At 44.2% G+C, this 27,707-nt stretch overlaps 1 protein-coding gene across 1 annotated transcript; it reads left to right on the top strand.

Moving 5' to 3' along the window:
* On the top strand, window positions 1–26,656 carry cdk16 (cyclin-dependent kinase 16). The gene is made up of 17 exons (XM_036532533.1): window positions 1–396; window positions 7,342–7,519; window positions 12,676–12,855; window positions 13,401–13,534; window positions 14,179–14,304; window positions 14,587–14,643; window positions 15,373–15,487; window positions 15,583–15,677; window positions 15,912–15,974; window positions 17,404–17,527; window positions 18,353–18,473; window positions 18,872–18,969; window positions 19,709–19,814; window positions 19,941–19,983; window positions 20,320–20,410; window positions 20,618–20,695; window positions 24,493–26,656. The coding sequence occupies exons 2-17, from the start codon at window positions 7,402–7,404 to the stop codon at window positions 24,528–24,530; spliced, it is 1,587 nt and encodes a 528-aa protein (XP_036388426.1). The 5' UTR covers window positions 1–396; window positions 7,342–7,401; the 3' UTR covers window positions 24,531–26,656.
* The last annotated feature ends 1,051 nt before the right edge of the window (window positions 26,657–27,707 follow it).

A 27,707-nucleotide genomic window follows, 5' to 3' on the forward strand; every position in this document is an offset into this window, starting at 1 on the left:
CAGAAATGCGCAACTTCGCCTCAAAATTGAAAAACATTCGCCGTTTCATCAAATCTGTTAATGGTAAAACGACTCGGTTGGAGATAGCGCGAACAAATGCGCAATTAAGTGATTTTCACCTCTCCAGACGGTCAGAGTGAGTGACTCCCCGAATCTATTCGCAGCTGCCGAACTCCCCCCTCCGCTCCGCTCCGGATTTGGGAAAGAAAAAAAAACACAGCAGCTGTAACGTTATAATAATTTCGGAAAACGCGGCTGGGACATGCTGTCAGTCGCGGGGAAATCTGTGCCGAATCAAAGCCCGAAGAGTCATGGCTGAGGACTATTGGGAGATCGCAGTGGCTTTGGGATATTATTGTTAAGATTACAAGGGCATACGGGATCTCGCGTCTTCGGGTAAGCAACTAAGCGATCTGTCCGTGTGCGGTAGCCTACTGACACTGAAACGGCTTTTAAAATATCAGATCTTCATTTATCGCTGTGTTACAAAAGCGATTCAATTTGCAGTTAGCAAATACAACTGCGTTCAAAAGCACATCTAGCTATTTTGATGTCAAAGAATCGTTGCATCTCACATTTCACAGTCGTTTCAGATGTCGGTCGGGACAAGTCAGCATACGGTTTTGTTGGCTTGTAAGGAATAAAGAAAGGTCCGAAAGGGACTGCCTGCTTGGTCGCCACATCCTGGCTATTAATATTATTAAAATTTCACCGCATCGCATTCCAGCACACATTGGAAATATGCAGCTAGCTCGCTAGCTAAATTTAGCCAGACGGTCGACTATACAGCATAACTAGACAAATAACTGCCGTGACCACACATTTCAGTGGGGAAAATTGTTTTATTCATTCGCTCAGGCTCTTTCAAGGGATATCAGCGTACTGTACGTAGAGGACAGGTAGCCACGGTGGTTTACAGAGAAAGCACCATGACTGCCGTGATCTTAAATACACAAGATTGCTTGTAAAATGGAACGTTTTTATTCCGTTTGTGGTCTGCATTAACATAAGTGACTGTCGTGTTACACTGTAAGGTTAAGTACTCTCTTCGAATAAGCCAACGTTAGTCTTGCGTCACACTCCTAACGGGTAACGTAGTACCTCCGAGTGTTGCAAGAAAAGATGGACAGCCTTACTATGCGGATGATGGTGGTGGTGCGATTATGAATACAAATGATCGACACCAAATTGCTGCCATTTAGGAAATTAATCTTTGTTGGAATAACGGGAAATGGTCCACATGAAAATGCGCCGAGCTGTGCAACATCGAACGTGAATGCAATGCGATCATGCCCCATTGTTGGATCTAATTTAATAAATGTAAATGCAGTCATTATCTGTATTAGGACTTATGAGCCTTGATGTCCATAGGCCTGTACTTGTTTCTGTTGCTTGTTTGAGGGCCCTGCAAACTGGATATTATTGACGCAATTGTAACTAAATCCAGCCTGATCACACAGAATTGTGGTGGTTTTACGCACTGTCAAAAGAGTGTTGTATTTTTGGTTTGCAAACATATTTATTCCAGCTCACATCTAACAGAGCCACAGATATATGCTCTTATACTTATTAAATTATATAGGGCTAGAATGTGTTATCTTTAAACACAATCTGTAAAACCTGGCATTTAAAAATATGTACTTCACTGCAAATTCACTGAAATATTGTTTCACGAAGTGCTTCCATCACATCAGCAGCATTAGAGGTCCAAAAACCTCCAGACTGCAGAAAAGTGTTTCTGTGTAACAAGGGGTATTTTATATTTATCAATGCCCCCATATTGTGGCCCATTAACAAATGAATTATCACTTAAATGTTACCAGTGCCTGTATTTTTAACACACCGAAAAGTGTAAAAATAGGTAGATCCACTGGTACTCCAGTGTACTCCACCACAATTCCCTCAGATGAAGTGTAGGAATTTATGACAGAAAGCGCTGTACAGAAAAGTAACATATTTACCACACTGCAGTTTATTAAAAGCTTGTTGATATGTGTTGGTATTTTGGCAGATGCACATCAACATTGTTAGATTTTAAATGGTGCATAGATATATTCTGAGGGAACTATTCTCTCGTGCAAATATATTTATACATTGTGAAATCATATTATTATTTGTTAACTTATCTCTAACCTGCCTGTTTGTGGTGGATGTCTGTATTATTCCTTGTCTTTTTCTCCAGAGCTTGAGTATGCACAGTTCTTAAACTGTAAAGTGTAGTAGATTCTAGAAAAAATCTGGCCCTTGGAAACACACATAACATGTATCTAGGTTGTGCTTTTCAGCAATCTGGACTCTGCTCTCTTGTATGACTAGCTCACCCCCGGAAGAGAAGAGGAGGAGTGGGCTGTGGGCAGGGGAGGGCTGTTGGTTCTGTAGGAGGTAGGGAGTAGGCGTTATGTTGAGGAGAGTGTGTGTTTCAGTGTTTGACACTCCACCGCTCGCTGCAGCTGAATATCAGCTTGCAAAGCTGATTGTCTGTTGAGTTCTGCACTGACAAGAACACACAAGCTTTGAGTTTGAACAGGAGGGGTGGATTGCAGTTAAAAGAGCATTTTTTATTTCACTGTTTGCCTCTTTTGACTTGTCATCTTTACAACAAGGAGGTTGTCATGTCCTGTGTCCCCAGACCTTCTTTTTTCCTGCGGAGAGCCGTGAGGCAGAACGTCTTTCCTAACGGATGTGTTATGTGTGTTTCACTCAGACCCGCCGCAGTGAAAATAGGTCAGGTAAAGTCCATGACAGGAGTGTGATGGACCTGTCACTCGGAGTGCTGTCAGAAAGTCCTGCATCCTGGTCGCCATCCTCGGGTTGTGATTGGCTGAGCTCGTAGGTCGAATCATATTGCACGGTTAGCAATGTCCCCTGCTGTAAGAGGCCAGCTGAAGCTTGAGTGTGTCCATCACATGCAAACCTCTGCCAGCACAAAGCAGTGCGTGTGTCGGTGTGTCAGAGTGCTACGCTGTGCCAGTGAGTTTGCACGGTCAGAGCGGCTATAGTCTGCTGCCAGCTAACCAGCATCCTTGGTGGGTTCACAGCTCCGACAACAAACGCAAAAAATCTGTTCTGAACTGGCTCGTCTTTAACAACATTAATAGAATAATATAAACAATAATAACAATAATAATAACAGCAAGAATACAACAATGATGTTATAATTAGTAGTAGGGTCATAGTAGCAGTGCTGTTATTATGTAATCTTTAATATTTATATAGATTTACTGTTATGTTGTTGACGCATAGCAGATGTGCTAGTCCACTACACTGTAAAGCATTACACTGAACCTAATATATATTTGAATGCAAATATAAATGAATAAATATCAAGATGGTAGTACTTAGTCATATAGTGTGAAGCTCCTACAAAAACTGCAGCCTGTATTGAAATTGCTAAATAAAACACCAGCCTCTCATAAAAAAGCTAAATATGGCTGCTGCAGTGATCACCCTTTTAGACACCCACAGATCGACTCCTGGGGTCTTTGTGGAAGGGGGGTTTTACTGTTCTCTTTCCGCTGGAGGTAAAGCTAGCTGTTTAATTAATGCTAAAAGCTTAACACCTCGGCGAGAGACAACCCGGCTGCAACAATCACCGATTAATTGATTGAATAACCCAGGCACTTTGATGGAGAGAAGACTGTTTGGAGTGACGCACTTTCGACCCCGTCCTCAGGCCGTCCTGTGAACGGCACAGTTTAACAGCGCTCGCCCCCGCGCTCTCCCTGCCTGTAAGCTATAGGGCGAACGCAGACGGGATGAGATACCTTCCCGAAAGTCATCCGTCTCCTCACATTCGCAGCAGATGACTACCATCCTAAGCCCCTGCCGTTTCCTCTCGTTATAATTATCTCATGAACTGCACGAGCGATTAACTTTGAATGTGGCCTAAATTACACCTTCTCATCGCAGTGCTTGGTATTAGCAAACTCTTTGATATGCCTTGTGAAGGTAGGGAGCATAAGCTCCATCCTCCTGTCCCACAGGTCATTCCCTGTGTGTCCGTTTCTGTGCTTATTCCCCAGGTCTCTCTGCTGCTTCAGAGCTGTGCAAAATGGGAGAAATACTCCATACAAATATGGCATATGCAATGTCCTTTTTTCATGACAAAATACGGCATTTTTTATGCTGCCATTTTTCATTATTAGCGCTTTTAAATGCTAATAGCCTTAGGAATCCCTCTGGGTATTTGTATGTATCTGTAGGCCATACCTGTATGCATTTTACTTATCTGTATTTTCTTCATAGAGAAGGAGCTCATTCAGCATGTGATACAATAGGTTTTAATTTATTTCAAGGCAATGAGAAAAGCTGGGATGTTTTTGCTGTGGGTCACTGTTTTCAAACTTTAAAAAGGAAACACAAAGTCCTCTGTAAAAGGGCTCTTTGTAATAGGAGACTTGGCAGAGTTTCAGTGAACTACTGCCGGATAACTCTCTTATACCTAAAGCACTGAACACACTGCAGTCCAGCACTCCTGGCTAAAGCCAAGCAATCAGCAAACACCTTCCTTTACAGTTTAAATCATCTTTCGCTGGAAAATCCTTAATTTTTCCAAGATTTTATGGGCATTGCATTGTCTTTTTTTTCTGTGTTTTTCTTGAACCAGATAGATGTAAATGCAATAAATGATACATGCCAATCATCAACAGACGGTGTAGCAAAAATCAAGATGTGGACATTACAGAAGACACAAAGTGGTTCATATTTGATGTCAGCCACTAAGCAGGGCACCCACAAAAGCTTTCATATTCTTTATGGAGAGCTATCAAACAAGTGGCAAATTACAGCCACTCACAATAGTTTATGTCCCTTTATGGTTTTCACAGAAATTATCCTCACTGTTTAAGTATGGATTTAGCTGTTAAACGTAAACAATGTACTTCTGTAATCCCCCCTTTTGTGACTTCTTATGAGGAAATGGCCCCAAAGAGTCTGACCTTTGCACAAGTCATTCTATCCCAACCCAACATATAAATTCTTTAAAATCCACCAGACTGACTTCCTAGCTTTCACGCTACATGGATCAAGATCGTGGGTTTTAAAAAAATCCATAAAAATTGCTCTAAGCCTGTGCTACACACAATATTTTTTTTCATATGGAGCTTCAAAAACTAAAACAGAAAGTTTGATTGAAAGTGGAAGGCTGTATTAGGGGATTTTGCAGAATAAAACAGAGGCAGATTGAACTGAGCCAGCCCACCACTGCGGACGGTATTTTTTATCATGGGCCGCTGAGAACACTACAGTTCTACAACATTGAAACACCCCGGACTCGGGAGTACAAGTTTGTCTTCCTCCCTTGACCACAAAGCCTCATACAGGGACATGGCTGTCGGAGTGAGGGGGATAAAAGGTGTCGATCCTGTCAGTCTGCGTCTGCCAGAGTCAGACTGCATCTAAACCCTATAGCTGCTGTTAGGGTTTTTTTTTCCGTTTTTTCTGTTGTTAACGCTCCAGCAGGCCTGTACAGTCACTCCCCTGTTGTAGCGTCTCAGTGGTCGTGCGAGCGGCGGCAGGACTCTAGCTGCCCCTCATAGCAGCATACCACCAACATAGCTGCTACCTACCGCCTGCGTCACTGAAACCAGAGAAATCAAAGCGAGGGCAGCAACCCACCCAGAGCTGGTTCTGGTCAGCGCAAGTGGGTGCAGCTAGGCCTGGAGAGTATTTGCAGGGGGGAGGTCGGGGCAGGAGCTGAAATGAATCAAGCACAAAATTTACTTTGTGAAATGTTTATCGAGTCCCCTTAGCGCCTCCTGCATCTATGCTCTCTCCCTTGGATACATTGAAGTTGCTCGTCTTTGTACTGTGTACAAGGAGCCCCTGTATTCTGCCTGTTTAATTATCCTACGGCAGGGGGATGCAGTCCTTGGTGCCTCTGCTTCTTTTTGGCTGGCTGATATTCGGGGTTGAGGTTGCGAGACCTTTGCGAGACCTTTGTTGGGTCTGTGGGGATTAGAGTGCGACTGCATGCCTGTGGCCTTTTCATCGTCACAGGGGCTACGCAGCATGTGTTTGTAATGAGGTGTCCTGTCAGATGGCGAGCAGAAAGCCCTGACCAATCCCTGGCTGCCCTGGACTGAGTCATGTGCTCCGGATCAAAGAGAGCCATGCGTTCCAAACCTGTCAAATCCTGACTAATTCATGCACGTTTTCCATGAGCAAATCTGTTTGCGAAATTTGGCTCCGTTCCTCCCGTTATTACATCCCCCTTTCGCAAGTAGATTAGAGGAAGGTGGATTCATTAAATGAGCAAGTGGTAAAAATAGAAGTTTTATTTTGGAGAATATTAGACAGATGGGGGGGTGGCTGATGTCCCTCTCCAGTCAGACCTCAGCGGCTCTTTCAGCCATTTCCCTCATTAGCGGGAGCTGTGAGGATGGTTTAATTCTTTGTTTTAGTCAGTAAAATGTTCTACTTCTACTTCTACTAAATGGTTGCTTCGTTGGTCTATAATTTGGAAAAGCCAAGGGGTGTTTAACAGAAGGTACCAGCCACGCTGTAATATCACGCTGTGGTTTGTATGCACTTGTGCACTTGCAGAGGTGGGAAGACTTTTCTTTGGAAAGGATGTGCGGCAGATTTTGTGGGTCACTAAAATGCAGTCACTGAAATCTGGAGCCGAGACAGTAACTCCTCTGTGTGCCAAAGCAAGTGACTAAGCCGCAAGCAAAATCGGTGCCTTCTGGCTGTTTGGCAAACCCTGAGAAGAAGCAGTCCTGAATGTCTCAAGGAAGCGAAAACAGGCATCAGCAGGATTTCAGCGTTGTGAGTGGTGCTTGAAGTAATGTTTTTTTTCTGTAGTTGTTGGGTGGCGTTTAAAAGGGCAGTGAAAGTACTCTTTAAAGATCTCATTTCCTTAACCCATCAGTGGCAGTTCAGTATGGAATACTGAACTGTGTTGGTGCACAGCATCCTGTTACAATTATTTAAATCTTAATTAGTGGTATAAATTACATTGTTGCCATAATAACAGACACTCTTATCCAGAGTGATTTACACAGGTTACAATTTTTACCTGTTGTCCATTTAGATATTTACTGAGACAAGACAATTGTGGGTTAAGTAACTTGCCCAGGGGTACAGCAGCAGCACCCTGGCAGGGATTCCGGCATCCTTTTTGTTACAAGCCCTTCTCCATACCACTATATCACACTGCTGTCCAAAGATACATTAGCACAGAGCTGAGAGTGTGGTTATTATGCAGACACACTGATCTGGATGTGTGAGTATTGTGTGATGGTGGAGACTGTCCAGTGGCTGCTCTCTCCTCCTGATCTCTGTTCAGCACGTGTGAGAGCACATCCTAATGGTGGGTTTGTGTGTACCTGTCCCCTGCAGGGAGATTGAACAGTGGCTGCCCCTCCGCCCTCCGCATCTCGCCCCCCACTGCCCCCCCTGATGGACCGCATGAGGAAGATCAAACGGCAGCTGTCCCTCACGCTGCGGGGGGGCAACAGTGGGGACAAGAGCCTGAGCGAGACCATCAGCTCCCAGGACACAGCTCACAGTGACTCTGGTACAGTACAGTACACTCAGCTCACAGTGACTCTGGTACAGTACAGTACACTCAGCCGAGCTCACAGTGACTCTGGTACAGTACAGTACACTCAGCTCACAGTGACTCTGGTACAGTACAGTACACTCAGCCAAGCTCACAGTGACTCTGGTATAGTACAGTACACTCAGCTCACAGTGACTCTGGTACAGTACAGTACACACAGCTTACAGTGACTCTGGTAAAGTACAGTACACTCAGCTGAGCTCACAGTGACTCTGGTACAGTACAGTACACTCAGCTTACAATGACTCTGGTACAGTACAGTACACTCAACTCACAGTGACTCTGGTACAGTACACTCAGCTCACCATAATTCTGGTACAGTGCACTCAGCTCACAGTGACTCTGATAAAGTACACTCAGCTCACAGTGGCTCTGGTACAGTTTACTCAGCTCACAGTGACTCTGGTACAGTACACTCAGCTGACAGTAACTCTGGTACAGTACACTGAGCATTGCAAATAGAGCAATAGCAGGTCTGCCAACTGCATACTGTGACTCTCGTCCAGTACACAAACAAAAATATATGCTACGACTGGAACAATACAATTTATGCTATACACTTTACGCTTTAACTCTACAAACTTAACACTATGAATAGTTATTCTGGCGCAGTATACTCAACACAGCGCACAGTGATTTTAGTTTTGTACAGACCTGAGCCCTGACTACAGCACATGTCACATAATGCTCAGTGTTATGGATAGAAGACACTCACTGAGGCTAGAATTACATTGAAATTTGATCCACGGGCTTATCACTAATTACAGACCCCAGTACAATAAGCAGTCATTTTAGGGGGCAACCATGCCAACGCAAAATACAAATCAGAAGTTGGAAGTCGCCCCTGTCTGTTTGGATGCTATCACAGTGCACACTTGAAAACATACTGAAAATAAACAGTCCATTCTGTATGAGACCAAGCATGAGAACTACAACTGTCTGAACATATAAGGTGGTCACACTCTTCAGTGAAAGAAACTGTGTGATAAAACTGTATTTGTTTGCCTTACAGTAATACTGTACAGATGGTGAGGGGTTTATTCCGTTTGAAATTCAAAAAGTTTGTAAAAATGTTTACAAAATGCAAGGTTGATAATTTACCTCCATTAGGTATGTCATAGTTTTACCTAGGCAAATCCCTGTGTAGTAAATGTTGTCTTTAACATGGCATGACAGTGAGAGGATCACAGGAGATCCTCTGTGAGGAAATGCTCCATGCTCGTTTCTGCTTTTTCATTGGCCTTTTTGTAACATGTTTTTCCACACTCATTCATATCTACTAGTTCTTTTCTGGGAAAGAACGCTGTGTAAATCTCTGAATGAAACATAAACTTAGCATTCTGTCTGCTGTTGCTTGGTGTCAAGTTGCATGCAGAACCTGACTCTGTCATTTCAGGCTCTGTCCAAGGTTTCTTAAAAACTTTAAAAACCTCCATTAAAAACCAAGGGTAAAAACTGAAATATTAACACTGCAGGTGTGTCTTCTGACTGAGCCGGTGACCTGTTGCCGTGAAAGCTGGGCTTCTCTGTCTTTATGCAATATTATTATTGAAAAGGAAACTCAAATTGAAGGTGCTGTGCATTGTTTTTGTATTAGATGAAAAGGTAAATATAATAAAGTGGGGTTTTTAAAAATTATTAGTAGCATTTTTGCTATGTTGAAGTAGCTGTGTAAAACAAACCAGGGTTGAAAGAGTTGAAATTTCAACACTTCAGCTTCTAATGAGGAGAGAAGAACAGGTACAATTTTTTACATAAGTGTACTTGAATTCATATTAATCGCACTGGACTACAGAAGAGGAGAGAGCATTGGTTAGCCCATTAACATGCAGACAGCGTACTAAAAGCTAACTGCTATGCACAGCACAGGCAAGCGTGAAATTAACCAGGAGTTAAGAGAATATTGAAATTCATTCTGTACTGTCCAAAGCCCCCTAGCAAGTTGTTTGCTTATTGGTGTACTTTGCGGTTGCTTGTGTGTTTTGAGCACAGCTGTCTTTTTTTGGAGGGGGTGGAAGAATCTAGTGAATTGTTACCGATACCCCCTTCCTAAATGACACAAGTTAGCTTGCTAGAAGTTTGGCAGTGTCTTGTTAGGATTTTAAAATAGAATCACTAGGAAGAGTTTTTGATAACTTTTCTTAGCTTTCATGGATTTGGAACATTTGTTGTTCTGTCACCCAGATTCATTATGCCATTATCTATGTCCATTATGGTCAGTTTTGGCAAATGAAAAATAATTAGCCTAAATGCTATCAGTTGCAAGTTGCAGAAAAACTTACCATGCCTCGACTGTGTCTTAAATAACAACAAAACAATAATAATAACCATTTTTAATGTTGCATGTGCAAGAGATGTGTGGTCACAGGTGTGGTCACACAGAATCTCATTATTTGCCTGCTGTGGCAAAAAATAATGGAAACAATAGAAACTCCTAATTAATTATATTTCCAAGCAAATTTTAAATCTCTCTGCAAGTGAAGTAATCTCCACCCAAGTGGATAACAGCCTTAGTCACAATCACATGGTTCCACTCTTTTCCTAACAGATCAGTGTCTGTGGAAACACCTTCTTCAGTGGGTGTTTTGCACAGCTGAAAGTGATTGTTTTTAGCGCTCCAAGATAAATTCATTTTAATGGAAACAAAGCTGATATCTTTTCACAGCATTCACTCGTGGTTCTCATATTAGTCAGTATGTGTCAGATTTGGAAAGTACTTGTGCACAGTCTGCTTTTCATGGATCTGAGTCCCTGGCCGTGTCAAGCTGTGCCCAATATGGTCTCAAAGTTATTGCAGTTTGTATCATCACTTGTTCAAGTTCAGATCTGACGCATCTGTTTTTCACAGTGTGTAGATGCATGCGGATTGCTTCCCATGATCCTCGGTCACAACCAGTTATGGTCATCGTTTATCTTTTGGCAATGTTCGCCTCACATCTGATTCACTTATCACACATGGTGTGCAGATCTGCATACACTAGTTGTCTGGTAATACTAGCCATGTCCTCTACAGTGACAGAAAATGCTTTTTGCATTAGCTCTCACACATTACATAATTCGGCTCAAAGCTCCTACAGTCATGCTCGTAACATACACTCCATTGCCCAGGACAAGAGGCTCTGATACTCTGTATCACCAGCAATGCAGTAATAATTTTCTAGACAATTCTCTTGCATGAACATGTACCAGCATTTACTCATTCAACTAAAATTTGCCACGTTTGCCAGTCATTGTCTCCAGATGTATTTATGGCTATGGTGTAGAAATGAATACATACAGTACATAAATAAATGAAATCACCAGGTGTTGGGGGTGGAAGTCTCACAGATGCCTATACCCTCATTTTTTTGTTTGGAGTCAGAGTGTTGCCTGTCTGTTTCCAAAGCCATAATAGTAACACATTCATGGTCACAAACAAATTCTGCTATTAAAACGGCCCTTTAGCTAGCACTAAAATATTCCAAAACACGGCACCCTAGGAATGATTTGCTCCTTGAGGTGTCATAGGTGTAACCTCCATGGCAGTGGAGTAATTATTTTAGCATCCAGTTTGGCATACTCCAACTTCTCAGTGACTATCAAGATGAAGCTTGCACCTTGATGCAAAGCCAAGAGAAGTGAATTAGGACAGGATACCCTACATAACTCAATTACACATACTTCAGATCTCTGTTTTTTTAAATGCTGTTTTAAAAAGGGGATTAAGGACAGATTGAATGACTGAACGAATATCCCAAATTCCATATTAACAGCTTCACATCTCTAAGGACTTGGTTTCTGGATGCGGGAGTGTGTGTGGGATAGCGGAGCTAATCTCTCCTGCTTGCTCTTTTCTTTTAACCGAAAAGCATGACTTCTCCAGCATGGCTCCCTTGTGATACTGGCTGCCTTGATGGATCACTTTATTTTTCATTGCAGAGGTTTCAACTTGTATGAAACAGCTTCAGTCTGCTCTCCTCCTCAGAGTTCCGGCAGGTTAAACATTGGCTATCTGAGGCTCCAGGAATATTGAAACTATACTCATGTCACGCTGATGGTTCAAACCTTCCCTTACAGTATTGTCCACCTTAATAAATCAGATTTTCCAAAGTGGTGTTAGGAAACCACAGCTGAATTTTTTAAAAAAAGGCATTAGCTAAGTGTAACATTGGAGTATGTAAAACAGAATTTCACTTTTTACATTCGTGAGTAGTGTGGTATCGTTTGTCTGTGAGCCAGCAGCTGGAACTGTGACCTCTCAGTCCATTAATAAGCTATTGCTCAGAGGAGAGCTATTGCTCAATGACCATGTTGGTTATTATTACAGATTACAAATACTGAAGGTGTTCCTTGCAAATAGACCCTGTGTTTTTTTTTTTCTTTAACCTCTTAGGAAAGTTTAAAAAAAAACACGCCTCCATAACCATTGAGGTATGTTTTTTGTTTCCCTATTTATTTTATTGGTTCTTTGATTTAATTTGAAGTTACCTGCTCTTTTTTCCTTTCTTGTCTTCCCCCCTTCTCCCTATCTCTCCTCTCATATTTTGTCTCCCCCTTTTCCCCTCTGCTCCACTCCCTCACTCTCTCCTTCCTCTCATAACCTTGCTTTTGTTCCTCTATTCTTCCTTCCATAATTTTTGTTTTGTAATCAACCATACTCATTCCTCATTTTGTGTTTCCTCGCTGTTTGTTCCTTCCGCTCCTCTCCTGTACTTCTGGTCTGTCTTTTTCATCTCCGCTCCTTCTTTATCCTCCTCTTCCTCCTGCTCATCTTCTTCATCCACTGGCTTGTCTGTTGCTATGTTTCCTTCCACTGGCTTGGTCTCCATCTCTGCTCTCTCACTGCCTCTCTCTGCCTCTCCTTCCTTTTCTCCTGTCACACCTTCCCTCGCTCTCTGCCCGTCCCTCGAACCCTCACCCTCATTGCCTCTCTCTCTTTCTCTCCTTTTTCATTCTGCCCCTTCTTTCTCTCCCCACTGTTTCCTCTCTCCTGCTCTCTGCCCATACCCCCCCCCCACCACCACCACCACCACCTTCTCCCCCTCACATCGCCACCACCCCCCTGTCCACCCCCTCCTGCCCCCTCGTGTGTGCCCCACCCTGTGTCTCCGCCCCACCCTTCTCTCTCCCAGACGCCATGTCAGTGAGGGGCAGTGGCAGTATGCGGGGCGCAGTGAGGGGCAGTGGCTCAGTGCGCACAGGAAGTTCCTTCAGCATGCACTCGCTGCTGCAGTCGTACAGCTCCGCCCTGCGCAGACCACGCAGCCTCGGCCGTAGCCTCAGCTCCTATCTCAACCACACCACACGCCTGGGTACACGCTGGCCTGAGAGAGAGCGCGCGTGGGCGTGTGTGTGTCTGTGTGCGTGTGTGTGAGTGTCTGCGTGTCTGTGTGTGTGAGTGAGAGTCTCGTGAGAGAGACACACTCTCTGTCTTAGGGGGGTTGGAGTGGCATTCGTAAATCCACACAACTGCACCGCACAACCCTCATATAACAGACTGAACTAGAGAGGGAGAAGCAGAGACAGACAGGCGGTGAGTAGGTACAAAGATATTGCTTTTATACCTCAAATAGAGGTGAGGGGATATTGCTCCCCTATATCTCAGCAGCCCTGAAGGAGAGGTATTATCTCATCACTGTCAGGAAGGGTGGAGGCAGGGGAAGATAAGAAAGAGAGGGGGGGAGAGAGAGAGAGTAGGAGACGCTCTACTGCACAGGTGTGTAGACCGTGTGAGTGGCTTCCGTGGGAGAGACTGCTGTTGCCGAGAGGTAGCTGAATTTGTCTGTGTGTGAAGTCAAGCAATACATGCGTGTGTTTGGCGACGGTAAAGAGCTGAGCCGTTACTGTGTGTGTGCAGAAATAGTCCACGAGGATGTGAAGATGGGTTCTGATGGGGAGAGTGACCAGGCCTCGGCCACGTCCTCGGACGAAGTGCACAGTCCCGTCAGGGTCCGACTGAGGAACAACCCCGGACGCAAAATCTCCACAGAGGTGCTCCTGCACGAACACACACACACACACACACACACACACACACACACAACACACCACACACACACACACACACACACACACACACAACACACCACACACACACACAACACACCACACACACACACACACACACACACACCAAAGCAAAACAAAGCATAAGAAATCCTTTTAGTTATCAAGCAACAGAACCACAAAATCACAAAACACAGTGAGCATGCAAAATAAGTTCAGCTTACCCTAGCTGACTCAGCATTGTATAGTAGCTACTTCTCTTTTTTATGTTTATCTTGTCCATGCACTCATAAAAGGATTGACGTTACACTTCAATGTTTATTTGTTTATTGAAGCACATTTTAATGAGCAATGTTCACAGCCATTTACATTACAAAGCTTAACCATCCACCATACTGCAACATTTTTAATGCGTCCGTTATATTAATGTAAACAACTCAATTGGCAAGTCTGTTTTGCAGATTTAATGACCCTTTTCTCAAGGTTTTTTGTGCAGTTCCTGGTTTCATTCTGTCTTCAATAACCCGGGCACTATTTTGTACAAGAAGGAGCTGTGTTGCATCTCTGACTCTATCCCCAAGTCTCAGGTGTGTCCTGATTCTGTCCTGAACTTGTTCTGTCCCTCTCAGGACATAAACAAGCGCCTGTCCCTACCTGCGGACATCCGACTCCCCGACGGCTACCTGGAGAAGTTCAGTCTGAACAGCCCCATGTTTGACAAGCCTCTGAGCCGCAGGCTGAGGAGAGTGTCTCTGGTACAGCAGCAACCGTCCGGTCTCCGCTCCCCTCGTCCTCCCTCTCTCTCCCTCTCTCTTCCTGCCCTCTCGCCCTTTTCTGCTTCGGATTCCTGTCCTTGGTCCAGTTTGGTCCGGTTTCAGACCTTCGCATGGTTCTGTTTCTTGTTATTTTGAATGAAACCGGTAACTGCTTCAGGCCTAAAGCATTCCGTGTTCCATTTTAAAGCATGCGGACATTGTGAGCTGGTGAAACAGTGTTTCTGAGAGTGCGCTCTGACGGTGTTTTGTTGCTCGTTGCAGTCAGAGATTGGCTTCGGGAAGCTGGAAACGTATGTGAAGCTGGATAAACTGGGAGAGGTACGAAGCTCACCGGATACACAACTCCTGTCACTCCATCCTCCTCCTCGCTCTGCATGTGTGTGTGTGTGTGTGTGCGTGTGTGTGTGTGCCTGTGTGCATGCCTGTGTGTATGTGTGAGTTCATTATCGGAATGTGTGTGCGTATGTTTGAGTGCGTGTGTATATGAGCTTATATGTGTGCATGTGTGTGTGTATTTGTGGGTTGTGTGTGTGTGTGTGTGTGTGTGTGTGTGCGTCTGTGCGTGTATGTCTGAGTGAATAATTGCGCCATTTTACTCTCCTCATCTGTGTCTGGACAGGCCACAATTGAACATGAGATCACCAACTGACTTCTTGGAGCAGGAATTCCAATGGTTTTTAATTAAGAGAAAATATTCTTACTCATCAGTATTCATGGAATGGAGCCTAAGGTTTCTGCTTAAAATAGCAGATTATACATTTATTTTATTCATTTTTTCTGTCTGAAATTGTAATTAAATGCAGATTCCTTAGTAATGAGTCATTATTTACACAGAAAGAACTGATGCTTTATTCTTTGATTTGCTTTATTGTTTCATTCTTTGGGGGGAAAAAAGTGAGGTTAAGTTATTTGAATATTTAATCTTGTGAGCCGTGAATTATTCAAATATCGGTTTAAGTGAAATACATACACATTCCTGGTGTGGTGTGTATGCTCTGCACAGCATGCGCATGTGTGCGGGGTTTGACTGTGGCTCGTCTCTCACAGGGGACATACGCCACTGTGTACAAGGGCCGCAGCAAGCTGACGGACAACCTGGTGGCGCTGAAGGAGATTCGGCTGGAGCACGAAGAGGGGGCCCCCTGCACCGCTATCCGAGAGGGTGAGGCCCGTCCCCTCTGTGCTGTTTTGGGGTGCAGCCTCCTGGATGTGGAGGTAACACAAGTCTTCTCTCCCTCCCTCCTCCCCCCTCCCCAGTGTCCCTGCTGAAGGACCTCAAGCATGCCAACATCGTGACTCTCCATGACATCATCCACACTCAGAAGTCCCTGACGCTGGTGTTCGAGTACCTGGTGAGTCAGGCTCCGGGGATTAGCGCACCTGGCCCTAACGCATTCCAGCAGGCCCTCTCTCCCGCGGCCGCTGTGCCCTCCTGTCCCTCCCCACCCCCCGCCAGCACCGCGTGGCTCTGGGGGCCCGTCGTGCCGTACCACACTCACGGTTTGGCTTTGTTTCTCCTGTGTGTTTTATCTATGGCAGTATTGTGACAGACAGAACAGTAACACGGGCTCAAATCTCTCCCGCAGGATAAAGACCTGAAGCAGTATCTGGACGACTGCGGCAACTGTATCCACATGCACAATGTCAAGGTGAAGCTCCGCGCCGTTGGCGTTCCTGCGAGATGCTGTGGGCGTGTGGTGTTTTTTTTTTCAGCTGGGTCTCATGGGATGGCGGATCAAAACAGCTGAAATCAGAAGCAGCGAAGTTGCACTGCAGCATACGTGTGTGGAAAGACCAAATATCAGCTGCCCACATGTTCACTGTTTTGCACATCCAGTGTACTGTGCACTGTCACCTCGTGGACAAGTGAAAACTGAAGATAAGTTATAGCAGTTCTTGATGTCTGCTCTGCTCAGACAGTCACATTTAATTTTCAGGGTAAAGTCAAAATTAATAATGATGAGCCATATTTATATAGTTCCCTTCAGCCTGTCAGGGTTCAGAAAGCACGTTTCGGTGAAGCGGGTACTCACCTCAACCACTACTAATGTGTAGTACCCACCTGCAGAGCAGCCATATTGTACTAGAATACTCACCACACATCAGCTGAGGTAGAGGGGGATGGAATTATTTAGCCAATTACATTAGGGGATTATTAGATGGCCAGATTGAACAAGCCTGATTGGGAATTTAGCCAGGGTACTGGGGAAGCCCTTTGTGAGAAGTGCCAGGGTGTCGTATATGACCACAGAGAGTCAGGGCCTTGGTTTAACATTGCATACAAAAGAAGGCGTCACCTATGACTCAGTGTCCCCATTACTGCACTGGACCATTGGTCTCCTGTTAGGTTCACAGGCCACTACTGGCCCACCAACACCACTTCCAGCAGCAGCCTGTTTTTTTCCCCAGATGGTCAATCCTCCAAGTGCTAACCAGGCCCAACCCTGCTTAGCTTCAGCCATCAGGCAGGAGAGGCTTGCAGGGTGGTATGGCTGCTGGCACATAAGCTGATTTTAGTATGAATTGTATCTCCCCATCCCTTCCCTGGTCGTTTCCTTCCCATCCCAGGCAAGCCTGGTCTGCTCTCTGTCCCCTGTCCTGGTCCTCTCTCTCTGTCTCCTGTCCTGGTCCTCTCTCTCTGTCTCCTGTCCTGGTCTGCTTTCTGTCCCCTGTCCTGGTCCTCTCTCTCTGTCCCCTGTCCTGGTCCTCTCTCTCTGTCTCCTGTCCTGGTCCTCTCTCTCTGTCCCCTGTCCTGGTCCTCTCTCTCTGTCTCCTGTCCTGGTCTGCTCTCTCTGTCCCCTGTCCTGGTCTGCTCTCTGTCTCCTGTCCTGGTCCTCTCTCTGTCCCCTGTCCTGGTCTGCTCTCTGTCTCCTGTCCTGGTCCTCTCTCTCTGTCTCCTGTCCTGGTCCTCTCTCTCTGTCCCCTGTCCTGGTCCTCTCTCTCTGTCCCCTGTCCTGGTCTGCTCTCTGTCTGCAGTCCTGGTCCTCTCTCTGTTCCCTGTCCTGGTCCTCTCTCTCTCTGTCAGTCCTAGTCTGCTCTCTGTCTCCGGTGTTCTCACGTCTCTGTGTGTCTCCTTAGCTCTTCCTGTTCCAGTTGCTGCGTGGGCTTAACTACTGCCACAGGCGGAAAGTCCTCCACAGAGACCTCAAACCCCAGAATCTGCTCATCAACGAGCGCGGGGAGCTCAAGCTGGCTGACTTCGGTCAGTACCGTCTGTCTGTCTGTCTGAGCTCTGACTCGCCTCTGTCCGTAGGTCTGCGAGCCAATGTTGTCGTCTTGGTGATGGTGAAACTTCTCTGCAGTGTGTTTGTTTGTGGTTTCCTTTTTGCATTTTGGTTTGTAAGTGAAAATGCAGCATATAAACTGAAGTGCCTTGAAGCTGGTGACTATTGCATTTATATTTAGTAATTCAGCAGATGCTCTCATCCAGAGTGGCTTTCAAAAGTGCATACAAGAACGTTAGGCTAAGAGCAGATTCAATACTACATCAAAAGCGTCACAGTCCGATAGTAGGAGTCGTTACATAACATGTCATGTTCTGTTAAGTGCCATATTATGTATGACATGTACATATGAAATAAATTAATGAACTACTATGCTTTTCAAAACTATCACTAAAAATGCTTTTAATTGTGAGTAGTGTGTGTGTATGTATATATGTATACACACACATATGCTACTCATGTAATATAGATCTCCAATGTGCCATAGGGTATTGACTTATCACTGTATATTAAAAATGTGTAATAAAATATATTTTACACTTGTGGTCATTCTGCATGAACTTCCTAACTGTGCACACTGTGTGTTCTGCAGTGTATGTAGTAATTTTAAAGTTGAGGCCTCATTACTTACTAGTTGGCCTATCATGTCCAGCTGATCTGGAGCAAAAGAACTGATGCTTTGATTGGTCCATATCAGCAAATGATGTTTAGCCAATGAGAAAGTGGTTCCTGAAGGCTATTTTACCAGTTATCCTGTATGTGCTGTATTTGATACTGTGTATGACAGTGTATGTCTTCCCCAGGTCTGGCAAGGGCCAAGTCCATTCCCACAAAGACGTACTCCAATGAAGTGGTGACGCTCTGGTACCGCCCCCCAGACATCCTACTAGGCAGCACTGACTACTCCACCCAGATAGACATGTGGTGAGGCTACATCTCACACCGCTGTTCTTCCCTGAGTTTTTAGAGGCCAGGGTGTTGGTCTGTAACCCGTACTGCAGCTACGGGTTCTGAGATTTTCGAAGCAGCTCTGAAGTCATGTGTTATGATTTCCCATCTGAGTCCACAGGTCTTGGACTGTGTGAGTGGGGTGGGTGGTGCTTCCAGAGCTTTTCGCTGAATGAGTGTGAATGTGTGTTCTTAAAGGAGATTAAGGCCCTGAAATGAAATCCTTCAACAAAATTCTTTGTCATTGTTGATCTCTACAGTTAAAATATGCTACTGTTGATACTATAGGGGTGAATTGTCCGGTCAGACTTTGTAATGTTAAAATAAAAGTGATTAGGCAGTCTCAGTCTGGTCCTGTCTCCTGTCTGGTTTAGGGGAGTAGGGTGTATCTTCTATGAGATGTCCACAGGCCGTCCGCTCTTCCCCGGCTCCACTGTGGAGGAGGAGCTGCACTTTATCTTCAAATTGCTGGGTAAGACTGCACACACAGTATGCACAGACCTGCGCATACAGTGTCACATGACAAGCACTGACTTTCACACATGACACATGACACATGACACACACACACACACACACACACACACATACAAAACGAGCGCTGACTGTCACACATGACACATGACACACACTCACACAAAGGCACACACACACACACACGCACACAGATATGATAAGCACTGACTGTCACACGTGACACATGACACACACTCACACAAACGCACACACAGAACAAGCACTGTCACGTAAATAGCAGGCGGTGCGAACGGTTACAAGGAAAATGGCCATAAGACAAATAGTAGGAGATAAGAACTTGTGTGAGACTGTGGTTAGGTTTTTTGGTGAGTAGACTTCGTGATTACCACTGAGAGCTGTTACCACCACGTGATTTACCTGATGTAGAAATCAACGAAACAACAAATTGGCTCCATAACAAGCAAGTTGTTGTTTACTTGATAGCCTATAGAAAGTATGGCAAACCTTACTGGTTTGAACCTGGCAGTGACTCTGATCATTTTCTTGTTTAATGTGAGGAAGGTTTGTAATTATTAGTAAGCACCAAAATAAACACCCCCGCTAAGAGACAGAAATGATATACCAGAAAAAATGCAGGGCTTATTTATGATACTTTTATATGGAGCATTAAGATAAAAAAGAACAAAACCCAGTTGAGCTTGTCTTGTTCAGTGTGTGTTTGCCTCTGTTTCCAGGTACACCTACGGAAGAAACCTGGCCTGGAATCACCTCCAATGAGGAATTCATCTCCTATAACTACCCTCGCTATAGACCCGACTGTCTGCAGAACCACACCCCTAGGTACCCCAGCCCTGTCCACTGCACTGAGTCTATGAGAGACTCTCTGTGTATTTATGTGCATAGATATTTTAAAAGCATACCCGTGAGTTGTGTGTGAGGGTTTGTGCTGTGCTCTCTCCCCCTCAGACTGGACAGTGAAGGAGTGGATCTGCTTTCCAAGTTGCTGCAGGTGAGTGTGAGCTGCAGGCACACTGACCCACAGCCCAGTGTCCGGGCATATCAGAGGGATGCACCTGCCGGAATGTGTCTCTCCACCGCCTTTTCCCGGGGTCAGGGAATGATTTTGCAGCTTTTTCCTGATTGGCCTGGGTTTTCTGTTTTTTTTTTTTGTTTTTTTTAATTTCCTCTGGAAAAGGCAGTATACCACATTTACAGTGCTTTATCACCGTCTTTATTGTAAAAATGCTGTGTGTGTGCGTGTATGTGCATGATGATTGTGTGTGTGTGTGTGTGTTTGTATGGGTGAAGGACTGACCCAGTTGCACTGTTTGTTTTTTGGTTTCAGTTTGAGGGAAAGAAGCGCATCTCAGCAGAGGAAGCCATGCGACACCCCTACTTTCACAGCCTGGGAGAGAGGGTGATCACACTGCCAGACAGTGAGTGCACTTCACATACGCACACACACATGCACACATACACACATGTGCACACACGCATGCACACCTGCACGCGCACACACACATACACACACACACATGTGCACAAATACACATGCCCACATAGGCACTGAGATTTATTTATCAATATTTAATAACTGTTTTAATTCTAAAAATGTGAAAATGTGAAACCCTCTTCTTTCTCAGCTACTTCTATATTTGCACTTCAAGACATTCAGCTGGAGAAGGAGCCAGGAATACGAAGCAGCTCCTTGTCTGACTCAGGTGAGGCTCAGATACAGCTACTGCACGCTGCCTAATGGTGCTCGACGATGTTCTCACAATGTCACATTGTATGTATTAGAGCCAGACTCAGCATCTGAATGCAGTATCTTAAAACACAACACATAATCCCATTCTTTTGAATGGTTCATAGCACACACAGAAGAGATGGCCAGCTCTGCTCTCAGGCCCAACAACGTTCTGTTTTTCATTCTGCTACATTCTGTGCCATGGTTCTGTTTGAGTTCAATTTATGCAATCATTTTGCTTAGGCATCATACCACCTGATGAATAAGTGATGTAATTTAACTGTTCCTGGTAAAGTATCTGTACAGCATGCTGGATTCTCATTGGCTCAGGAGGACTAGACCTGTGTGTCCTTGCCCTGAATGAAAATATGTAACGGCATCAGAGGAGGAAATCTTCCTCTTCCTCTCCTTCAACCTCATCCTCTTGCCATTTAAGCCACCTGTCTCTCAGCCTTTCTCAGTTTTTCCTCATCTTCTTCATCTTTCTTCACCTTTCCTCGTGTCTTTTCTTTATTTCACTTCAGTTCATCTCCAGGGCTCTTGTCCTCTTTCTTTTCTTGTCTGCCATTGCTCTCCCATCACTCTCACACTGCGCCTCCTTTCTTGCCGCCTCCCCCTGCTCCTCCTCATCCTTGGGGGGGGCAGACAGTGCAGCCAGCAGGACAGACACACTGACCACTCCACCCCGCCAACTGTCCTCTCACTGAGACCTGGATTCAGTCCTGTTGTGTTTCCATCAGCCTTTAAATTTCAGTAGTGCGTTTAAGCAAGACTTGCATTTTTCGTTACCTAAACAATATTATGAGTTTGTTGTTAGCTGAGTTTAAACCTAAATGCCTTTATAATGAGAAAATTAATGCCCTCTAAAAAAAATTAATTACCAGGAGAGACATACTCAAGTAATGATTTCATAAATTAACTTAGTTGTCAATTATGCACTACCAAATAATTAGACAAGATGTGTATGTCACTCATTTAAATTTCAGTTAGCTTTAATGTATTCATGAACACATGCTTCACTAATTAAGTGATAGTTGCTGAGTCAGGCACATAGCCATCAAGTATATAGTTTTGTGGGAGATTTTAAATCACAAGAACAAGACATTTTAGTCCATATCTGAAAAAACTGAAGCTTCATTTCAGCCACAACAGGCAGTCACTGGGGTTTGAACATCCTTCTGTCTGCTACTGAACAGCTTCACACATTTTAGACTGAAGTCAGTTGTCACTTCTTTGTTTTGACTCCACACTGCTTAAAGAAACCTGAGGATGGCAGAAACAGCATGACTACAAGCACGCTGCATAGCTAACCCTAAACCTAAGGAATCCTGGAACACCACAGAACTCCGGGCATTGTGGGACTCTTGGGGAAATGAGTAAATCCTGCCTGAAAATACCAGCCAATTCAGCAGGGACAGGAGGGGTTATCTTTGCATATGGGGAAATAGTTACATCTAAGAGACAGAGGATGTGGCTGAATGGTGTTTTCATTGCTGGCCTTTAAAGTATAAGAGATACGGAGTACTTATATCGAAATTATTTATGTGTAGTATTGAATTTTGTATGACAACCCCAAAACAGCATTACATTTCAAAGAGTAAAATTGCTCTGAAGTGATCCGCTAATTATTGAAAGTTAAGAAGAAACCCCAAAGCAGTACGATTGAATTCAGGCTTAAGGTTATGACGTGCGGCCTGCATAGCCCCCCTACAGGTCCTGTGCTGGTTTGTTAATGTGTTAACAGTTTTGTCCGCCTCTGAATTTAACTGCCTCGTCACTGTGTTCCAGAGCTCTTACAAAGATGCCTAAGGTTCCGGCACTCCTTAGGTACAACCTGTTTTGTTTTTTTCATCACATGGAGACGACAAACCCGCATCTCTGACCCTCTCCGCTCTCCTGCGTATCAGAGCTGCTCGGCCTGGTCGCTTTTAACAACTAAAACGATAACCATTCCTGAGCTGACGCAAATGCTGTCGTTCCAGCTGTGAAGATCAGCTGCTTCTCACTACACATAATCAATGCTGATCAGCTGATCAATGGTCAGCTGTTTGTCACTACACATAATCAATCGATGCATTACTGTCTTCAGTCCAGTCACATATACCCTACATTAAGAATTTAAATATATTGATAGCAATGTTTATAGTGGGGTAATGATGGTACGAAAGTTCTGTTTTCTAGGCAGTGTATCATTTTGCACATGTTTGCATGCACTAATTAGGCACTGAAGGCTGAGAGTGCATTTAGTGTTTGTTTATAGCGTCATTGTTAAAGAAGACAATGGCAATCTACACACCGAGTCTCATTGTTACATGCGTGACTGAACAGTCACTTTGAAAACACGTCTTCCTGTCTGAAACAACACCTGTCACACCATCACTTCTACATTACAGGCAGAGCACACGTGTAGACATCAACATCCAGGAACGGTTATTTATTTTATTTGCTAAAATGGTTATTCCTCAGTGGTTTTTTCGACACCTTCCCCCTCCCCCCCCCCCCCTCTGTGACTGTGTGGTTTGGCCAGATCGAGGGATCTGCTCAGACACGCCTGCAATGCGAATTGCAGTGGGACGCCCCGGTATCATCAATCTGATGCAGTATTAATACCGGGGAGAGAGGCGGTGCAGAGCGAGATTCTGGAGGCTTCTGTCTCCCCCAGCACTGCAGTCTCATCAGAGCCACGTTTTAAAGGAAACACACACTTCTTATTTTGTTCTCTCCGGGCGCACATCTTTCTGAACTGTGCAAAACTTCCCCTGCTGAATATGCCACATGGAGCGTTATATAAGCACACCAGAAAAAAGCCCTTCACATCAGCCTGTTTGACCTTTCAAAGCATAACTCATGCATACAGTAAAAAAAATCAATATGGCTTATGAGAGCTCTAGCATTATTACACAACCCATTCCAGAAAAAGGCGGACTTATTTTTGGCTTCCAGCATTTCAAAAATGTATTGAAAAAGGAGAAAACACTATATTTTTTGAACATGTTATTTAATATCTAATGGATGTTACATGCAGTTTACTTGCTTTTTAAGTCACCCTGGATAAGAATGCCTTCTAAATGTGAAAATTTAAAAAGTGAATGTTTCAGAAATCACTGTGGTATCGTCTTGATCCAACCTAAACCACTTTTGTTGTTCTTATTTCAAATCAAGTTTAATAAAATGAGGTACTTTAATTCAGAAACTAGCACTAGGCAGATACTGCATAATAACATTAAAAATCATTTATTCAGTTGCAACAGCTGTATAGGTGAACAGTTCTCCTTCTGTTCACCTTGGCTAATGAACGCATACAGGCTAACACGTAGTCAGTGACACGTAGGCATGAGAGCTGGCCCACAGGCACAGTGAGTGATGCAGTGCTCCATGTCAAGGGGTCTGAGCTTCGGCTGCATGGGACTATCCCTCAACCCCAGTGAGTCAGAGAGGCAGGGATACATTTAGCCCGTTAGCCAACCACAAGCATCAGTTCTCTGTTCGCCGTGACTCTGTCCTCCATCAGTCTGTCCTCCGTGCTTGCTCACATCTCTCTTTCTCTCTCTCTCTCTGTGGTGCTTATTGTCATCTCGTTTGTCAGCCTGGTTCTCCTGATGATGCCATGTGACCCCCCCACGACAGCCTGCTCCCCCCCCCCCCTTTTCTCCTCCGTCTCTGTCCCTCGCTGTGGATGTGTACGTGTGTCGGCCCCAGACCGTGCATGTGATCGGGCGCCCACCCCTCTCCGCCGCCGTTAACCCTTCTGTCTCCGTTCGCCTCCAACAGTGAACAGCATATCCCGGCGCCAGAGCCTGCTCTTCTGAGAGGAGGCGAGGCGGGGCCAGCCAGAGGGCGACAGGCTGACGGACATTTCCGCGGGCGATGAAGGGATACATATATATTTTGTTGTTGTTGTTTTTTCTTTTTTATTTTTACATTTTCATTTTTGAACTGTGTAATGGATCCTGTGGCATGTAATGTAAAGAGGGGATTACTAGCTGTTTACATGTGAGATGAGGAAGAGGAGTGGGGCGGTTTTACAGCAATAGTCACCCCCCTAAACTCCCCCCCCCCCATATACAAGTTTACCATGACAATCGCACGTTTCCGCCATCTTTTTCCCCTGCCTTTCATGCTGATGCACAGCTCGCATGCCCTGCAGTCACTGGAGAGAGGGGGCTGCATCACTCAACTAGGCCTCAGTCCAGATCAATCCCCTGACAAACCGGCTCAATGCAGATTACAGGCACAATGACAAATGCACAAAATGTGAAAATTAACATTTCAAAATGGGAAAAGGGAGAAGAGACATTTCTGTAGGCTTACATCTTGTAACTGTTCAGTGGGCTGAGGTATTGATTTGGACCAGGCCTAAGATGACTCAATAATTATTGATATGAGCTACGCCATGACCTCAGTACTTTGGAAACACATTGTGATACCATATGTTTTCAAGCAAGAAAAATGAAATGCAATAATAATAATGACAATAATAATTACAAGCAAAAATTATAATGTGTAGATCAGTGTTGAATGTAGAGGAAAAACATGGTGAAAACCTATGCAGGTACTGTTGAGACAAGAGAAGGTCTATGAGGGATTCTTCCTCAAGTCAGTCTTCCTAAGTCCTTTCTCCATCGGACACTGTTTCTCTGTGCATCCCTCCTCACGTCCGAAACCATAGCAACGGTACGTATGTACTTGCTGAATGCAGTTGATTCCATTGCAGGATTTTTGGCACAACCCCTTCATTTTGTTTTTTTATTTTTTATTTATTGTTAGACTGGCACTTCACTGGCCCATGCATAATCTCCTACATAGCAGTTTGAAACAGATATGCAGTCTTGTGTTTTTCTGTTCTTCCTGAGTCTAGAGTCTCGTCTCCCCGCAGACTAGACCTGAGAAACACCTCTACTTGTTTACAAACAGGTTGTACCAAAGACCTGCTATGGAATTATTCTAAACGCTTTTCTTTTCCCAGTATATGCAGACATGCACATTGCTCCCGTTGATTTCCCATGTCGACATCGGCATGCATCACGAAGAACAAAACTGTTAAATCCCCCCACAGAGACTCTTGGGCATACAGCGGTACTTTGCCTTTTTTTTTTACCCAGAGAGCAATGGAGGAGCCGTAAAGGCTCTGAGATATAAGTTAATGCAGTTGTAGGAAAGTCACCCGCAGGGCTGGTGGAGAAGTGTACTGAAATAAGAGGTGAGGGTGACCTGCTCCCTTTGCAGTAATGGGACTGTCTGTCATTCAGAAGGACGCAGCACCGTGGGACTTACCCAGGAGTGCTGGGATGCCAGGTCACCTCCACCGCTTGACAACACCGGCTTTCATGGAACAGGGTTGTGGCTGAAATGTTTCGAAGAGGGGAACAGAGATGGAGGAGAAATTGAAAACAACAGTGTGATGAATTCACTGATTTAGCCAAAGTTGTGTACTCTGCTTAAATGTGTAAAACCTGTAAAATCCGTTTACAGCATTAATAATCCGTCCAAGTCAAACACGACTGACCGAGGGACCTATTTTGTCCGAAGGTTTTGGGGTGCCAGAACTCCATCAGACGAGAACATTACGAGAACACTGAGTCTGTAATTGGCTAATAGTGGATGGGTCAGAATAATTTCTTTTTTTTTTTTTTTGGTTTTAAACGTCATTTGGAAGTTGAATTAGTCATGTGAACTGTGTGTGTCTGATCGTCAGAACTGGGGAAATGCAAAATGCATGGCAACGATATACTGTGGAAGTGTGTGTGGTACATTGTAAATAGCCTGAGAATGCTTATACCGAGCAGAACAGGGGACTGTGCAATGAGAGGGGCCTCTTGTCAATACATTGTTGTGAAAATTACCAGAGTACTATTTTGTTGTTCTGATTATCATTGATAATAACATTGTTTTTGTGTTCTTTTTATTTTTTTAAGGAGAAAAAAAAGTTGCTTAATCCTAGAACACATATTCAGTAGGTATTTGGTTTTGATGTTTGTTAGATTCTTCAGTTGAAGGTGACATTGGGAGGGCTAATATGGCTGTTTGTGGCTGTAGGAGTGGCCTCCTGTTCTACTACGCAATAACTGATGATTTATACCTGACACTTTTCCAGGTTTCCAGTGGATTGATTACTCTGTTTGACGGTGTGATTAGGCGAATGTGAATATACACAAAAACCAAGCAGGGTCAGCAACTCTAGCACATGAATCCTGGAGGCTGATTTTATTGCCCATTTTTCTCTTTTGTATTGGATTGAATTTGTGAAATTTTGATATCAGTCTTTATGCAGTTTTTTTCTTTTTACAAGGTGACATGACATGTCAACTTATATAAAACCAATAATATAGAACCTCTAAAATATAGTTCTCATTAATGTAGGGTTTCAGATTTCATTGTTCTTTTATAGAATAATGTGTCACTCCCTGAATGGAGTGGTTCAGGTGACTGTCTAAAATGAGATCTGATATTTCATGAAATTATCAAGCACTTTTGTTTTAGCTTCATCAGTTTAGTATTCAAATGGTCAACGAGAAGAAAAATGGACAATAATATATGTTGTATATCTGCAGTGTATCTGTAAGTGGATCTGTTGTTCAATTGCCTCTTTTTGTTCGAGTGTTTGTAGCTTACAGCCCATCTGTGTGTACATTCATTTCTGTGTGTGTGTGTGTGTGTGTGTGAGAGAGAGAGCATGAGAGAGCAAGAGAGATAGTGTGCCTGTTTGTACTTGTATACCAGTATGTGTGAAAGAGTTGCATCAGCTAAACAGGCGAACACAGTATAGATCCACACAATAAAGCAATACCTGATGTAAGGGCACATCACATAGTTGACAGGATGACTGATGCAGACCCCTGACACAGATTGTAGTTTCCTTCTGCGGTGCAGTTACATTGCAAAGAAAGGGCTGAGGGTGATATTTACTCTAACATTGTGGAGCTCTGAACATACAGACTATTTATATTGAAATCGAGAGAGGTCTGTTGTTCGTCATGGATGTACAG

The sequence above is a fragment of the Megalops cyprinoides genome, chromosome 7, assembly GCF_013368585.1.
Source record: "Megalops cyprinoides isolate fMegCyp1 chromosome 7, fMegCyp1.pri, whole genome shotgun sequence".
In the NCBI taxonomy this organism is placed as follows: domain Eukaryota; kingdom Metazoa; phylum Chordata; class Actinopteri; order Elopiformes; family Megalopidae; genus Megalops; species Megalops cyprinoides.

Coding starts and splice junctions, on each gene's coding strand:
- cdk16 (XM_036532533.1), top strand. CDS start 7,402: ATGGACCGCATGAGGAAGATCAAACGGCAGCTGTCCCTCACGCTGCGG. Junction 18,970..19,708: donor CTTTATCTTCAAATTGCTGG/GTAAGACTGCAC, acceptor CTCTGTTTCCAG/GTACACCTACGGAAGAAACC. Junction 19,984..20,319: donor TGCTTTCCAAGTTGCTGCAG/GTGAGTGTGAGC, acceptor TTTTGGTTTCAG/TTTGAGGGAAAGAAGCGCAT.